The sequence below is a fragment of the Geotrypetes seraphini genome, chromosome 6 (assembly GCF_902459505.1).
Source record: "Geotrypetes seraphini chromosome 6, aGeoSer1.1, whole genome shotgun sequence".
NCBI classification, from domain to species: domain Eukaryota; kingdom Metazoa; phylum Chordata; class Amphibia; order Gymnophiona; family Dermophiidae; genus Geotrypetes; species Geotrypetes seraphini.
Window position 1 is genome coordinate 65,911,466 of NC_047089.1, and position 17,071 is coordinate 65,928,536.

Consider the following 17,071-nt stretch of genomic DNA (forward strand, 5'->3'; position numbering starts at 1 on the left):
TGTACCTGAAGCAATGGAGGGTTAAGTGACTTGCCCACAATCACAATGCACAGCAGTGGTTTTGAATTGGACTTCCCTGGTTGTCACCCTGCTGCTTTAACTACTAGGCTCCTCCTTTGGTGACTAGTCTATGTACCCCTCCTTCACACTGGTAGGCTCTAGATTTCTACAACTGGCTAGTCTTCAGGATCTCTGCTAGCTAAGGTAAATTTGGAGAGGGTGGATGGAGAGAAGAGAAAAGGGGAGGCACGGGGTGAGGCTCTAGACACCATAGGGTCCCCCAAAATATTGTTCTAGTTATACTACTGGGTTAAAGCAAGGCTTCCTAAACTGATTCTGGAGATTCTACAGCCAATTGGATTTTCAGGATATCCAGAATGGATATGCAAAAAATAAAATTGGAGTTTAAACGTATGTATTGGTTTATATTCAAAGCAATTTAGGTGCGCTGGTTATATCACTTGTTTGGGGCTAACTGCTAATTTTCAGCAGCATTTAACCTGTTAATGCTGTTGAAAATAACTTAGTGGCAAACTGAAAACTAGCTATTTTGGAGGGTGTTCCAAGGACGCAGTTGGCACTTAACCAGTCAGGTTAATTCATAAATAGGACCACATAAGTCAGTCCTATCTTTATGTGGTAATCCATAGCTGGTTAAATGCTGAATGTTGCACTTAACCAGCTATGCATTAGCTGAATCCAGAAATTCTATGCCAGTGCAGACATGGCCTGGCTTTGAATTTTTGGGTTTAAAGCCAATGCAGTCAGCTGGCTTAATATTAGGCCTGTAGATTTTTTTCAAGCATATTTATTGTGGATATTCTGAAAATAAGACTGGCGGGGGTTGGGGAATAGTGTTTCTATCAGTTTCTACTAGTTCAGATTTGGAAAGCTAAAGGAATAAGCTAAACCTTATAATGGAGGAATCTTAGGGAAACACAAGTCTGTGCTTCATTGTTCCAAATAAATTTTACCCAACCCAGCCTGCTTTGGGATAAAACAAACAGAATATTCTCCAGTAATCTGTAACTGTTCATGGTGGCACCAAAGATCCAGCATTAGTCAAAATCATTATTTAAACTGAAAGCATATATGGCATTTTCCTACAAACCCAGGGAAAACCTGATATATCTTAGGGCCCCTTCCACTAAAGGGCTTTAAACACTTACTCTCAGCTATATATGGTGCACAAAATTGTACATGTAAATTTGGACATGCAAATTTGTACATGCACGCACAATTAGGTGCACAATTTCATTGAGTAACAAACCAATTAGGTGCTAGTAATTATTGGCCCTAATTAGCAATAATTAGAATTTGCATGTGCATCTTGCTATGTGCTATTCTTTAAAGAAACTTACATAAATTTTGTGCACAGACCCAAAAGGGAACATGGGAGGGGCATGGGCAGACAATGCCCCTCAATTATGGCCTCTATGTGTATATGTTTACCCAAACTGAACAGAGGCATTCTTAGAGCCAGAGGTGGATAAGAATTAGCATTTAGACACACACTTTATAAAAATATGCATGGATATTCTGAAAATAAGTTGGGGAAGTATACTGAATATACTTTCATAGAGTAATTTCCCAAAGAAAGTACGTGCAAATTATTTTCTGTGCATTGTTGACAAAACAAGGAATTTCAGAAATAAGGAAAAATTTGGAATACTTGGGACAGACTACGATAGAAAGAAAAATCAATCACATAATTCCCCTGCTTAAGGCCAATAGATTACAAATAAATATTAATGTATGAGTATATCGATATGTGTCACATTAGGATGAAAACTTATATTGAGAAATCTTGCACTGTAACTGTCAAATTTATCCTGTAAACTGCATATTTTATACATTGGTATTAGATCCCTAGTATGTGTCAAGTAAGGATAAAACTTGTATTGAAAAACCATGCACTGGAACTATGGCGAATTGTAACCTGTTAACTATATATTATCTTTGTCAACCTGTAACCTGCTCTGAGCTCCTTGGGGGAGGATGGGATAGAAAATGAATTAAATAAATATAACCTCAAAAACTACAATTTCAGACACCCCCCCCCTCCAATCTTCCCTGTGGGGTGTGACAGCCCTATTCGCAGACCAGACGCTGGGAAGATGGGTTGCAGCCTGCCACAGTTCCTCTCAGGGCAGCTGGAATAAGGAGGATCTCTGCCACCAGAAAAGCTGCCTTTTCTGAGTCGGGTCACAGCTGGATTGAGCCTCAATCCCTGTGAACCAGGATTCAAACGCCATGAAGAGAGAAAGGAAAATGCAGCTGACACTATGTGCGCTCCAAAGAAATACAATTAGTGCCCGTACAGCTTGCACTGCAATCCTGATCAAGTCAAGGAGTGAGCAAAGAGCAGGGGAAACCCCTGAGCTCCACAGTTCCAATAGGCTGGCTGAGCAGGACCCCGCAGGATCCACCTGTCAGCTGTAGACTAGAGCAGTGATTCCCAACCCTGTCCTGGAGGAACACCAGGCCAATTGGGTTTTCAGGCTAGCCCTAATGAATATGCATGAGAGAGATTTGCATATGATGGAAGTGATAGGCATGCAAATTTGCTTCATGCATATTCATTAGGGCTAGCCTGAAAACCCAATTGGCCTGGTGTTCCTCCAGGACAGGGTTGGGAACCACTGGACTAGAGAGTTGCGTGGGGACAGAAATCCCACCCATCCCCACCAGGATCCTCTCCGTCCCCGCCCGTCCCTGTCAGGATCCTCTCTGTCCCCGCAAGGAATTATCTCCACCCCCGCCCATCCCCCATAAAAAGCAGCAATTACTTCTGACAGGATCATCAATTCCACAGTTTCTTTTGTGTTTGAGCTGCTGTTTTCCTTGTGGAATCTCTTTGGTGGAACCATTTTTTTGTTTTCTGTTCAGGTAATTAACTTATAACCCCCCTCTTTTACTAAGGTGATGTGTCCATTATATTATATGGATGAACCCTGCTTCCAAAGCCTTCCATCCCTGTGGAAGTCCCATTGGCTAGAGGGGGGTCCACATGGGAGTACCCTGGGCCAGAGTGGGGTCCCCGTGGGTTAGGGGGATTCCCGCGATCCCCGTTCCTGTGCAGACCTCTACTGTAGACCAAAGTCTGCTCCTCTCACACAGACTAGGTAGTCACTGGAGCTGAATAGTAATACAAAATCCTGCAAAAAACCACAACATTTACATGAAAAAACAGAAAAGACTGAGCAGATCAAAGTTGCTCCTGCTGGCTCGCTTCTAGAAGAAATAACTGACAGGGGGCAACAGGGAGAAGGAGGAGGTGCTGAAAATAGTTTTCAGTATCTCCTGCAATGGACTCACAAGAGGAATGTAAGACCCTTGGCTCAGCATACCATCCCTATTGCACTGGAAACACTCTTTTAGGCTTTTCTGCAAAATGAAAACACTGTAGGTGGCAGCAGAGCTCTCTGTGAAGTAGGAGGGATACAGGAAAAAATTAGGAGCGGATTCCTTCTGCAAGGCTCACAACTATAGAGAAACTACCCACTTGTCCAGAATGGCACACCTATTGCACTAGAAAGGACTTTTCTGCCTTGGATACTTCCAGTGAATTTCCCAGACTATAGAATCTTCAAGTTGCAAACCTGACCAACTGACCTCCACTTCCTAGGGACCTAGAGACCACTGTACGGCTGCGAGGTGAGGAGCGGAGGCGGGAGAGAGCAGCCGGTGGGAGAAGCCGGAGGAGTTTTTCTTTTTCTTTTCTAGCAGGGTCAGTGGCGGCAGAGAGGAGCAGGTAGCGGCGAGAGGAAGCTCCGCCCACCCCCTCCACGTCATCAGCGTCATCGCCCTGACTCCCCCTTAACAGGAAGGGAGCCAGGGCGCGAGAGACCACTGCATGGCTGCGAGGTGAGGAGCGGAGGCAGGAGAGAGCAGCCGGTGGGAGAAGCCAGAGGAGTTTTTCTTTTTCTTTTCTAGCAGGGTCAGTGGCGGCAGAGAGGAGCGGGTAGCGGCGAGAGGAAGCTCCGCCCACCCCCTCCACGTCATCAGCATCATCGCCCTGACTCCCCCTTAACAGGAAGGGAGCCAGGGCGCGAGAGACCACTGCACGGCTGCGAGGTGAGGAGCGGAGGCAGGAGAGAGCAGCCGGTGGGAGAAGCCAGAGGAGTTTTTCTTTTTCTTTTCTAGCAGGGTCAGTGGTGGCAGAGAGGAGCGGGTAGCGGCGAGAGGAAGCTCCGCCCACCCCCTCCACATCATCAGCGTCATCGCCCTGACTCCCCCTTAACAGGAAGGGAGCCAGGCGCGAGAGACCACTGCACGGCTGTGAGGTGAGGAGCGGAGGCAGGAGAGAGCAGCCGGTGGGAGAAGCCAGAGGAGTTTTTCTTTTTCTTTTCTAGCAGGGTCAGTGGCGGCAGAGAGGAGCGGGTAGCGGCGAGAGGAAGCTCCGCCCACCCCCTCCACATCATCAGCGTCATCGCCCTGACTCCCCCTTAACAGGAAGGGAGCCAGGCGCGAGAGACCACTGCACGGCTGCGAGGTGAGGAGCGGAGACAGGAGAGAGCAGCCGGTGGGAGAAGCCAGAGGAGTTTTTCTTTTTCTTTTCTAGCAGGGTCAGTGGCGGCAGAGAGGAGCGGGTAGCGGCGAGAGGAAGCTCCGCCCACCCCCTCCACGTCATCGCCCTGACTCCCCCTTAACAGGAAGGGAGCGAACGGCGCGCGGCGAAGGCGAGCGGCGAAGGCGCTCGCCTTAGCGAGAGCGCCTTTGCGAAGGGCCTTGAGAAGGGTCGAGCAAAGACAGCCAAGGACTCCAGAACACCAGGTAAGGAAGAAGCGAGTACGCATGTAGGGAGAGCACACGCACAAGAAGAAAACACACAATAAGACACACACAAGACAGGGAAGGATAAAGAAGCAACAGGCTTCGGGGACAAGAAAGAGGCCCAAGGGAGGATAACAGACCCACCAAGACAAAAAGCGGCAGAAGAAGTAGACAGGAAAGAGCCAAGCACAGGAGAGAACACAGCGCCCGCACACATAAAGACATAAGACAAGGGAGAGGACATCTAGTGGACTCCGAAGAAAGAGAAATGGAAGCAGCAGGAACCCGGAGGAGCTTCCCAGTGTACTGCACAGAGTGTCATATGTATGACTACCTTCCCTCGGGAAGGCAGGCATACATATGCAGTCGGTGTCAGGAACTGGAAAGCCTGAAGAAGGAAGTTGGTCGACTGCAGTGCAGGGTTCAAGAGCTGGAGGGACTCCACATCTCAGAAGCACCTTTCGAGACAACTGAAGACCCTGCAGGAGAAAGCCACATCAAGGAGCAAGTAAGGGAGCTCGAAAGATTCATCGAGGAGGCCTACAGGCAGGTAGAAGAGCAGGATCATCAGCAGCGCTGGAGCGAGGAAGCTACGGCTACACAAGATGGAGGACATGGGCCAACAGATGGAAGACAGGGGCCAACGGACGCCGAGGATGAAGGATCACATGGAAGATTTGTGCAAGCAGAGAGGGCGAAGACTGGCGGGTACCCTGGAAGAGAAGGACTGAACCACACCGAGGACACAGATTTGAGTCCAGTGAGGAAGCTGAAGAAGGAGAAATCTGCAGTCGTCGTGGGAGACTCAATCCTGAGAGAAGTGGACAGTCACGTAGCAGGAGGGAGAGAGGATCGGCTAGTGACCTGTCTCCCAGGAGCAAGAACGAAGGACATCACCGACAGAATCGAGAGGATCCTGGATGGCGCGGAAACAGAAGAGACAGCAGTGATAATCCACGTGGGAACAAATGATGTCAACAGGAGAAATTACAGCAGGACTACGCTAATTGAACAGTTCAAGATCCTAGGAAGGAAACTGAAGCTGAGGACACAGAAGATAGCATTCTCAGAGATTCTGCCAGTACCGAGGGCAGACGTGAAGAGGCAGACCGAGCTACAAGCAATAAACGCTTGGTTGAGGAGATGGTGCAAAGAAGAAGGATTCCTTTTTGTAAGAAACTGGACAACTTTTTTGGGGAAGAACAAGCTCTTCAGGAGGGACGGACTACACCTGAGCAAGGCAGGAACAAGACTGCTAGCAAACAACGTCAAGAGAGGAATTGAGCAGGCTTTAAACTGAGAAGAAGGGGAAAGCCGATAGTCGACCTGACGCATGGATAAACAATGAGGTGAAGAAAGCGATAGGAGACAAGAAAAAATCATTCCGGAAATGGAAAAAGGACCAAACTGGGGAAAACTGGAATGAACACAGGAAACGCCAAAGAGAATGTCATCAAGTGGTTAGGAGAGCGAAAAGAGAATACGAAGAGAGACTGGCCAGGGAGGCAAAAAACTTCAAATCATTCTTCAGATATGTTAAGGGGAAGAAACCAGCGAGGGAGGAAGTAGGACCGTTGGATGATGGAGACAAAAAGGGAGTGATAAAGGAGCAAAAAGAGGTAGCCGACAGGTTAAACAAATTCTTCTCGTCAGTCTTCACAAGCGAGGACACATCCAGTGTACCGGAACCCGACGTGATCTTCCATGGTGACCAAGAAGAAAAACTGTCAGCAATAGAGGTGAGCCATGAGGATGTCCTCCAACAGATAGATAGATTGAAAAGTGACAAATCACCAGGCCCGGACGGAATCCACCCTAGGGTACTAAAAGAACTAAGAAATGAGATAGCGGGAATACTCCAACGAGTTTGCAACCTATCCTTGAAAACTGGAGAGATTCCGGAGGACTGGAAGATAGCAAATGTTACACCTATCTTTAAAAAGGGGTCAAGAGGAGACCCGGGAAACTATAGGCCGGTAAGTTTGACATCGATTCCAGGCAAGATGGTAGAAGCACTGATAAAGGACAGCATCTGTGAGCACATAAAAAAAAATGGGCTGATGAAAGCGAGCCAACATGGCTTCTGCAAGGGAAGATCGTGCCAAACAAACTTACTGCACTTCTTTGAGGGGGTAAACAGCCAGTTGGACAAAGGGTAACCTGTAGACATCATTTACCTTGACTTCCAAAAGGCCTTTGACAAGGTACCCCATGAGCGGCTACTTAGGAAGCTGTGGAACCACGGGGTGGAAGGGGACGTACACAGATGGATCAAACACTGGTTGGCAGGCAGGAGACAGAGGGTTGGAGTGAAGGGTCACTACTCGGGCTGGAGGAAAGTCACGAGCGGAGTTCCGCAGGGGTCTGTACTTGGACCGCTGCTGTTCAATATATTTATTAATGACCTGGAAATGGGGATGAAATGTGAAGTTATAAAATTTGCGGACGACACTAAACTCTGTAGAAGGGTTAGAACTACGGAAGAGTGTGAGGACCTACAAAGGGACATAAACAAACTGGAGGAGTGGGCGAATAAATGGCAGATGAAATTCAATGTAGGGAAATGCAAGGTCATGCATATAGGGAGAAAGAACCCGATGTTCAGCTACCAAATGGGGGGATTAGTATTAGAGGGAAGTAACCTTGAAAGAGATTTGGGTGTACTGGTGGATACAACAATGAAGTCAACGGCGCAATGCGCAGCAGCTGCGAAGAAGGCAAACAGAATGTTGGGTATTATTAAAAATGGTATTACGACCAGAACAAAAGAAGTCATCCTGCCGTTGTATCGGGCAATGGTGCGCCCGCACCTGGAGTACTGTGTTCAGTATTGGTCACCGTATCTTAAGAAGGATATGGCAATACTTGAGAGGGTCCAGAGGAGAGCGACACGAATGATTAAGGGCATGGAAAACCTTTCATACACTGAAAGATTGGAGAGGCTGGAGCTCTTCTCCCTGGAAAAGCGGAGACTCAGAGGAGACATGATAGAAACCTACAAGATCATGAAGGGCATAGAGAAAGTAGAGAGAGATAGATTCTTCAAATTTTCAAAACATAAAAGAACAAGAGGGCATTCGGAAAAATTGGAAGGGGAAAGATTCAAAACAAATGCTAGGAAGTTTTTCTTTACTCAGCGGGTGGTGGATACCTGGAATGCGCTTCCAGAGGACGTAATAGGGCAGAGTACGGTACTGGGGTTTAAGAAAGGATTGGACAATTTCCTGTTGGAAAAGGGGATAGAGGGGTATAGATAGAGGATTACTGCACAGGTCCTGGACCTGTTGGGCCGCCGCGTGAGCGGACTGTTGGGCACGATGGACCTCAGGTCTGACCCGGCAGAGGCATTGCTTATGTTCTTATGACCTTGGAGCGTGATGGGGGTGGGTAAATACAAGTCAGTGCCCTGATACCCCAAGGATTTTTACTCAGGGTATCCACAGCCTGCGCTCAAGTCACTGAGAAACTCAGAAGGAAAGCCAGCTCTCAAGGGAATGGACCCCAAACCTAGAAGAAAACATAGCAGGCTGTCTCTCCAGGCCAACCCAAAGGCTTGCCCTGCAGAACTGCAGACCAGCACAGTGGATCTGCTTCCTTTCCCAGGCAGAGAATCCCCAAGATTGAGTTCTCGGTAATGTTATCAGATGTCCGGATTTACCCGGACATGTCCTCTTTTTAGAGGATTGTTCAAGTGTCCAGATAGATTTCAAAATCCGGCAGTTTGTCCAGGTTTTTAAAACCTCGCCTCTTCAGGGCTGTATCTGGAGGGCCTCTGCGCATACGCAGATGTGACGTGATCTGTGCATGTGTAGAGGCCCTCCAGATAGTTTAAAATGTAAGCTCATTCAAGCACGGACTGTCTCCTTTGTGACTCTGTACAGCGCTGCATACATCTGGTATAATTAATAATAGTAGTAGTAGCAGCGATAGACTTAAGCCAGGCCCGAGCTCTGACCACTAGGCTACTCCTCCATTCCACTGGAGTGGGTATTTTGTCATTAAAAAAAAAGGAGTTAAGTGGTCTCCAATTTATAGCTGCAAACAAAGGATGCTGATCGTTGAACACCATCAATTTCGAATAAGCTCTTTCACCGTGTCCAGGAAAGGGTAATTTGTATTGTGATTGGTAATCCTTTTTTATTTAACTTTAGCGTCTTCGCTATGCATCATTAAGTTATAAAAAGCTACACAGGCCAGGGCAAGCTTACTCAATAAAACAGTAAAGCTGCTAGCTGACGCCAATGGGCGCTGTTTCACCGCATTTGCAGGTTTTTTCCCTTGCGTACTACGTAAGCAAAGGCCGGAGATTCCCTTGCACACCAATCGTTGACGTAAATGGGACGTACAGTGTATATCAGCAGGCGTAGCGGCCCACTCGTTCTCTTCCTGTGTGCCCTCTGTCCTGTGTGAGCACGGCTGCTTCCTACGCCATCCGCCACCATGCATCTCTTCAAGGACATCATCAGCAGTAAGGGAACAGCGCTAGTGTTACTCGATCAAGGCCCTGGCGTTATTTGTCAGCTCCGGGGCCGGGGACAGTAGTGTTTCTCAACTAAAGCTACCGGACAAGCAAGCTACTCCGGGTGGTAGGCCGCGGCTAGTTACCCGGATGGGCGGTCAGAAGCGGAGGATGCGCAGAGAGCGAGAGCTTGAGCTCTGAAAGAAGACGAGATGAGGCAGGCGGGCGCGCTCACGATATTCTTTATTCTTTTCCCTGTTCGTTTCGTTCTCCGCCTGCAGCGCGCGCCCTTCCGGTGGGGCTTCAGTAACCGCTGCTGGGAGAATGGAAACGAGGGAAGGGGGGAGGGAAGGGAGAGACAATGAATAATGGAGTCGCCTACTGGGTCGTTTATGCGCCCTGTCCGTTTCTTGTCTTGCAGACGATGAGATGTTTTCGGACATTTATCCGTGCAAGCTGACCAACGGTGGCCTGTGCTATGAAGTAGAAGGCAAGGTGAGCGGAGGCAAAGCGCGCTTGGCGCCGGTCGAGACCGGTAGTCCACCGCCCGAAGCTGAGGCCTTCTTCCGGGCCTGCTGCAGGATATAGTAACGAGCCGTAAAGAGTGGTGCTGTTTGGATATATTTTGTAATCCTTTTTTTTTTTTTGTTCTGATTATGCATGATCTAGTTTTATATTGGAGTTAGGGTGGTGCTTCAGGATTTACTGGCTTATATTAAGACACTTGAACTGGTTAAGGGACTCGACAGTGTACATCTACTATTGCGCTTTTTATTTATTTATTTTTTTAAGAAATGTGATAGCTTAGTACAAAATAGGAAGGCTGCCTGTAATCTGAACGCTGTACACAAATATTTCTCTGGTGCAGTATTGAAGATATAACTTGCTATTGCTTAGGGTGGGATGTGGTGCAAGTCTTTTCTACAGTGCGCTACTGGATCAGAAATCCATGTGTCCGACTCCCACTATAAAAGATCCACACTACCCATGTACACATAATAAAACCTTGGGCTGCATCATTTTATGTTTGCTGTGTGGATCTCTTATGAAAAATGACTTCAGTGTTTGCCAAATAGCCCTGTAATGTTTCAAAATGTATGTTTAAAAAACAGTCAAAATACTTCTGCTGGAAAACAAGTGGATTATATTTGAGAGACCTGAAACCTATCCATCTTGGTACATTAATCTGTCCACAGTTGATTTTGGGTGGTTATTTTTACTTAAGTAACTTGTCTTTAAAGCTAATCTTGAGGCTTGGAAGTTCTTGATTATTTCATGAACAAGCTTATTTATTATAAATTTTGTTTAATAATGTTATAATGGTAACAAACAAGTTTATAGGAAAACTTTCAAATAAAAAATATGTGGTTGATGCTTACATACTTATAACTGTCTTTTGCTGCAGATTGTCAAAAGACAAGAGGGTGATATTGACGATGCTTTAATTGGTGGCAATGCCTCTGCTGAGATCCAAGATGAGTGCACAGAATCAACAGTTGTTACTGGTGTTGATGTAATCCTGAACCATCATCTTCAAGAAACCGCATATTCAAAAGACGCTTACAAAAAGTATATCAAGAATTACATGAAAGAGTATGTGAAAATCTGCGCACACTTGGTTTTTATTCAAAATTGTTTTGTAGCTGGTCTCACTGATGGGACAGGATAAGCTAATTTATGCTGAATTCAGGTTGACCTTTTGTTCTTCTCTATTATTATATATATATATATATATATATATATATATACACACACACACACACAATGCATAGGGGAGCATGGTAGTATTCAAAAAGCATGGCAATACTTATTAGGATATGACAGGACAAGACCTCATACAGTGGTGGTGATATGAATTTGCAGTTTTAAAGTGGAGAGCTACATAAATCTCCCTGCATTTAGTTTACTACTTCTTTATTGAGACTATAAAGTTTAGTATCACTTTTTATGGACAAACCTAGTTCTCCTGGTTATGGTAGCTGCTTTTTGGCCAATACAGGCAGTCCTCAGATTATGAACGTCTGACTTAACTTTAGACTTGTAGTTACGAGTAGGGGTTCGACTTCTTCCTTCCATGTCCCAATGTGTTCTCTTCTCCCTAGTTTGTGCCTCCCTCCCATGGGTGTCTACATGTTATGGCTAGCTCCCTTCTCCGCCTTCCTTCTAGCTGCATGTTTTCTTCATAAAGCTGCAGGCAGCAGTTCCTACATGCTTTTTGTGGCTGACCTGGAAGGCTCCCCTCTGATGTCAGAAGGAAGGCCTCTGGGTCACCATGGGCCATGTGTAGGAATTGTGGCCTTGTGAAGAGAAACAAATGTGGAGGGCGGAAGAGGGAGTCAGCCAGAACAGGTAAGATACCCACGGGAAGGAGGCACAAATTTGGGACACACAATAGAGGAAGGGAAGGAGAGGGGCACTTTGCGACATGAGAGAAGAGGTGCATAGGGAGCATAAACTTGGGACATAGGATGAAAGAATGGAAGGAGTGAATAAAAGATGCTGAGGTGGGGGAGGGACTAGAGAACCTCAAGGAGGTGGAGAAGGTGGGACGAATACTAGGATCAAAGTTAGGGAGGGGAGAATTTTTTCCACTATTCTAGGCTAGAGGGAAAGCTTCCAGGTTAGTTGTGGGCAGCGTGTAGGAAGCGCTGCATGTTTGTGAAGAGAAACAGGTCAATGCATGTTGGGGCCGGGTCTGGAGCCACACACTGGAGGCACAGGCAAGCAGTGGAGGAGGAGCGAAAAAGTTTGCTGGTGTAGAGGCATAGGAGCAGTGGAGAGGGCAAAAAAAGTTAATTTCTTTAATTCTTAAATGTTTTTAAAGACTCTGTACTGTACAGGAGAACATAAGTACACACAGATTCTCACATGATCAGTTTTTAAAAACAACTCATTCTTAACCTGCTATGAGTGAAGCATACACTGGTATTGGTGATTAAACCTCTATTTAGTAAGCTGTTTTATCACAACTTTAAGGCATGATACTTGAGACTTTACTGCCTTTTTGAAGGAATTTGACATTTTTGATGTACACTACCTCAAGCAAACAGGCAGTAGACAGCTACTTAGTAGTAAGCTTTTACTATTGTATAGCATAATATGCTACGTCAAAGCATGAAAGACCTTGCTGAACAAGGACTTGTCTTTATTGACCCACCACAAGCTGTGTTTTGGCATAAGCCTGCATCAGCGGTCAGCCAGTGAGCAAAGTGCAAGTACCAAACCTCAGGAATCAAGGATATTTTCTTTCTGCACTCTGGCTTAAGGACAGATTTTGATTCCTGAGGGTTGATACTTGCACTTTGCTCATTGGCTGACCCCTGATACAGGTGTATGCCGAAACGCAGCTTTTGGTGGGTCAAAGATGAGTGAGGACATCGTGCTTTATTTGCTATATTGCTTTTGGTGTGTTCTGTTCTTGTTGGTGTGCTTCATCATAATGTCAACATAGTATAGACTGAAAGCAAAATTGAAACATAGAAAACGAAGAGCACGCTTCAAAACTGAAAAGTGGATTGATTGAGTTTTGAGCTATATATTTGCCTTCATCAAATGGATTGTTTTGGAAAAGTGCCCTTCAGATAAGGGGGCTGACCTTAAAAATTGTACATGAAGTCAATCTCAATTAGGATAGGAGTGGATAAGCAAGCTTGTGAAACTAGCAAGTTCTTTATTAAAGGCCTAAGCAAAGAGCCAAGCTTTTGTCTGCCTCCTGAAGTAATCTTGTGTTAAGTGAAACTTGTCAGGTAGTGCATGCCAGAATATGGAGGCTACTCTGGAGGATTGCTGGCAAGTATCATATGATCTCCTTTGGAGATAATAGTTAGAAATACTGTGTGATAAGACCTTGGTGACTTTGGAGATATATAGAGGGAGATCCTGTTCAAGTTCTGTGGACCATTTCCTTTAAGGACCTTGCAGATCATATGGTCTTTTTCCCCCTCACCCCCATCTGATTTGTACTGGTAGCCAGTGATAGTTTTGCAAAAGTCATTTGTCATATTTACAGCCTTTTGTTGGTCTTGCTGCAGCATTCAGAATTGGAGCTACTGCAAACATTTTGTACCAGTGTAGTATGCATTGCAATAAGTATCTTGTGTGAGCCACTGTGACAAGACTTCCCTTAATGTAAGAGGAGAGGCAATAGAGAAATTGCAAATGATAAAATCAGTTCTGTTAAAGTCCCTTCTGGATTCAGTACGCTAGGTTTTCAATCCCTTCCGCAATCTGGGAGTTGCAGAAATCCTAACACTTTTTTGAGCACATGCTCCTCCCACCTTAGAGATAAGAGAGCCCCCTGCCATGTTCAGTTTCTGCAAGCAATCCACTTGGAGGTCTTCTGCTTCTTTCTCTTATTTTTTTCACTTAAGTTTTTTTGTCTTTTTTTTTTGGTGGCTTGAGTGCTGTGAGATCCCCTTTCTAGTGGACCTTTGTTAGAGGAGAGGGCGCAGTCCTGCGGAGCTGGAAGTCTGTATAGAGGAACTTTGGTGAACCTGTGAAGCCATCCTGTTCGCCACCCTTCTCAGACTCTGGGGGGGGGGGAGGTGGTCTTTTCCCCTGGAAGTTCACTTGCCCTCTGACCTTGCCAGGGGTTTAAGCGCAGGCTGTATGCATCCTGAGTATAAAAAAAAATCCTCTTTCAGGGCACAGGCTGCAGTTTCCCGGTCGCGTGGAGAAGATTCATGGGGGTGGAGATTAGTTGGCGTCCGTCTGATTGACAGTCCAAAGATTTTCAAGTCTGGTCATTTTGGTGCTATTTTGAGGCATCCCTTTCCTCCATTCAGCTGCAGTTTAAACAGCTGACAGGCACTGCACGGACTTAAGTATACCTCCTTTATTTCCTATGGGATCTTTGGGGTAGTCTGTGCTACACAAACTACTTTTTTTTCCCCCCCCCCCCCCCCCAACCCCTTCCCAGAGTTTCCAAGGATAGGGTTCAGGTCTCCCACCTCCCCAAGTCGCTATCTTTTCTCTTTATGTCATTTTTGGCATACATTTGCTGGTGGCAGCCATCTTGGATTTTCGTCGATCCTTTTTTTTTTTTTTTTTTTCCCTTTTTCTCTCTTTCTTTTTCTTTTTCAGGGTTTTATTTCTGCCTCATAATCCCTCAATATGATTTAAAAATTGTTTGGGATGGATTCCCCAGTCCCTAATCTGTCGAATATGTGCATCTGTGTTGGATTGGTTCTGAATCAGCAACTGCTGCAGTACACTGAGGGAGGGGGCTTTGGGTTTCACCTCCTTAGGGTCCTGCAGTGCTGGGGAGCTAGCCTGGGTCTGATTTCAGGGAAAAATCTTGCCCAGAGGCTGTTCTGGAGTCTAGCGCCAAACACAGACGTTGCTATTCTAAGTCTGTCCCTGTGAACAAGTCTTGTGGAACACTGGGAGTGATCACAGCAATTTTTGTCCCTCCCGTCAGTTTTTGTCGGGGATCTTTGGGCTCTTCCAGGGATACCATTGCAACAACTCTAATTCCAGATGTTCTCAGCTATTTGGTTCTCAGGCAGCTATTGCTCCTGAAAAGCCCCAATGACACCAAAAGTCAGGCAGGGCTTTCTCATTTTGGGGACCGAGTTTTACCAGGAGTGAACTCCGCATATCCTTGGATCAATGGTGCTAGATATCATTTGGGAGTGGCACAAGATATTTCTTTTTACCTGTCTCTGAATTTGTTTCTGGACTCGCTGGCAGGTTGGACGGAGACAGAGTCAAAGGTCCACAGTACCCTGCAGCATCTCTTGGACATCTGAGCAATAGTGAATTGGGCTCCAGCAGATACGCCTTATACTTCATCGTGCTAAAGAGAAGCTCAGAGGACTGGAGGCCTGTTCTGGATCTCAAGTCAATTGATCACTTCCTGTGGATTCCTCATTTCTGAATGGAAACAGTGTGCACAGTCTTTGCTTCTGTCCGTCCTTAGGAGTTTCTAGCATCCTTGGATCTTGCAGAGGCTTACTTCCATATTCCAATATTTCCAGAGCATTGCTGGTTTCTGCATTTTGGTGTTCTGCAACAGTTCTCCGTACTTTCACCGAGGTGATGGTAGTTGTAGCGGTTTTTCTCTGCAGGCAGAGTGTCCAGGTGCATCCCTACTTGGACGACTGGTTGATCCAGGCTCTGTCTCTACAGGAGTGTGAACGTGCAGTGGAGATGGTATCTCTGCTATGGGGCTTGGGTTGGCTTGTCAATTTCAAGAAGAGCCAGCTTGACACCGTCATGACCTTGAAGTATCTGGGCCTTCTCTTTGACACCTAGAAGGGTCATGTGTTGCAGACAAAGTTCAGCAGCAGATCAGATATCTCCCTAGACCAGGGTAGGCAATTCTGGTCCTCGAGAGCCGGAGCCAGGTCAAGTTTTAGGATATCCACAATGAATATGTATGAGATGGATTTGCATGCACTGCCTCCTTGAGATGCAAATCTATCTCATGAATATTTATTGTGGATATCCTGAAAACCTGACCTGGCTCCGGCTCTTGAGGACCTGAATTGCCTACCCCTGCTCCTATGGCCTGGCATTATCTGCAGATGCTGGGGTCCATGTTAGCCTCCTTTTTAAGGCGGTCCCCTGGGCCAGAGTGCACATGCGCCCTCTATGGGAGTCCCTTCTCTCTTGGTCTCAACAATGTCACCCCTTTCAGAGGCCACATCCCAGTTTGAAGCTAATGTGCAGCAGTCTGCGCTGGTGGCTTCAGGGGGAGGCGTTCTGCGAGGGCAAGCTTCTTGGATTTCAGAGTGGATAACATATGACTGATGCCAGTCTGTTGGGTTGGGGTGCTTACTGCAGGGGCTGCTCTATTCGGGGGCAGTGAACTCCTTGTCAGAGGTGTTGGTCAATCAGTCACCTGGAGCTTCGAGTTACTCACTCTCCAGCCTTCTCTGGAAGGACAAGCAGTGCGAGTGTTCTCAGACAACGTCATGTATGTAAATAAACAGGGCACAAGAAGTGTTCCCTTGGGCCAGGAAGGTGGCATGCTGTTTGCTGGGCAGAGTTTTATATATCTTGTTTCTCTCTCAGCAGTGCATGTGGCTGGAGTCAACAATGTACAAGCAGACTTCCTCAGTTGAGAAGTCCTGGACTTGGGAGAATGGTCCCTCTTGCATAAAGCGTTCCATCTGATCATTCAGTGCTGGGGTTAGTCCTAGTTGGGCTTGATGGTTTTAGCAGAGAACTTGAAAGTCCGGCACTTCTTCAGTTGAAGAACAGAGCGTGGAAGCTTAGGTCTCAACACCTTAGTTCATCCCGGTTCGGCTCAAGAGCTCCTTTGTGTTCCCTCCGTGGCCTCTGGCTGGATAGCAACACAATCTGGCCTCGTGGTTCTAGTTGCTCCAGACTGGCCTTGTCTGTCTTCAGTGGGACAGGAAGCTCAAACTCTCTTCATTGCAACCTTCTCATTCAGGGTCTGGTGCCCATGGAGAACTCGCAGCACTTTGGTCTTACAGCTTGGCTCTTGAGCACTCAACATTGAGGTGTAGTTATCTTGACACTGTTGAAGTCAAAGAAACCCTCAACAATGGCTTCTTATGCCAAAGACTGAGTGGACAATTTCAGTGGTCCTGACCTTTCTTCAGCCAGGTTTAGATAAGGGTTTAGTGGTGGCCTCCCTTAAAGTTCAGGTAGCAGGGCTTTCGTGCTTCAGGACACGCAGGGGTTTTAGTCTGCTTACTGTTCATCCAGATGTGACCAGGTTTCTGATAGGGGCACTTTGCTGCCTTCCTTGCGTCATCCTTTCCCTTTGTGGAATCAACATCGTTCTATATAGGGTCTTGTGGAAGCTCTGTTCAAGCCACTAAAGCAGTGTCTCAAACTGCCACGGCACAGTGGTGCGCCCTGTTC

At 46.5% G+C, this 17,071-nt stretch overlaps 1 protein-coding gene across 2 annotated transcripts in view; it reads left to right on the forward strand.

Annotated features, from left to right (window-relative positions):
• Positions 1–9,089: 9,089 nt before the first annotated feature.
• TPT1 (tumor protein, translationally-controlled 1) overlaps positions 9,090–17,071 on the forward strand; it is a 31,335-nt gene continuing 23,353 nt past the window's right edge. The window contains exons 1-3 of one of the 2 annotated variants that reach the window (XM_033948740.1): positions 9,090–9,244; positions 9,657–9,730; positions 10,641–10,804. In XM_033948740.1, the coding sequence (XP_033804631.1) occupies positions 9,217–9,244; positions 9,657–9,730; positions 10,641–10,804 (266 nt within the window). In that variant the 5' untranslated portion in view covers positions 9,090–9,216. Of the gene's footprint in view, positions 9,245–9,656; positions 9,731–10,640; positions 10,829–17,071 lie in introns of both variants that reach the window. The other variant, XM_033948739.1, reaches the window with a different exon arrangement.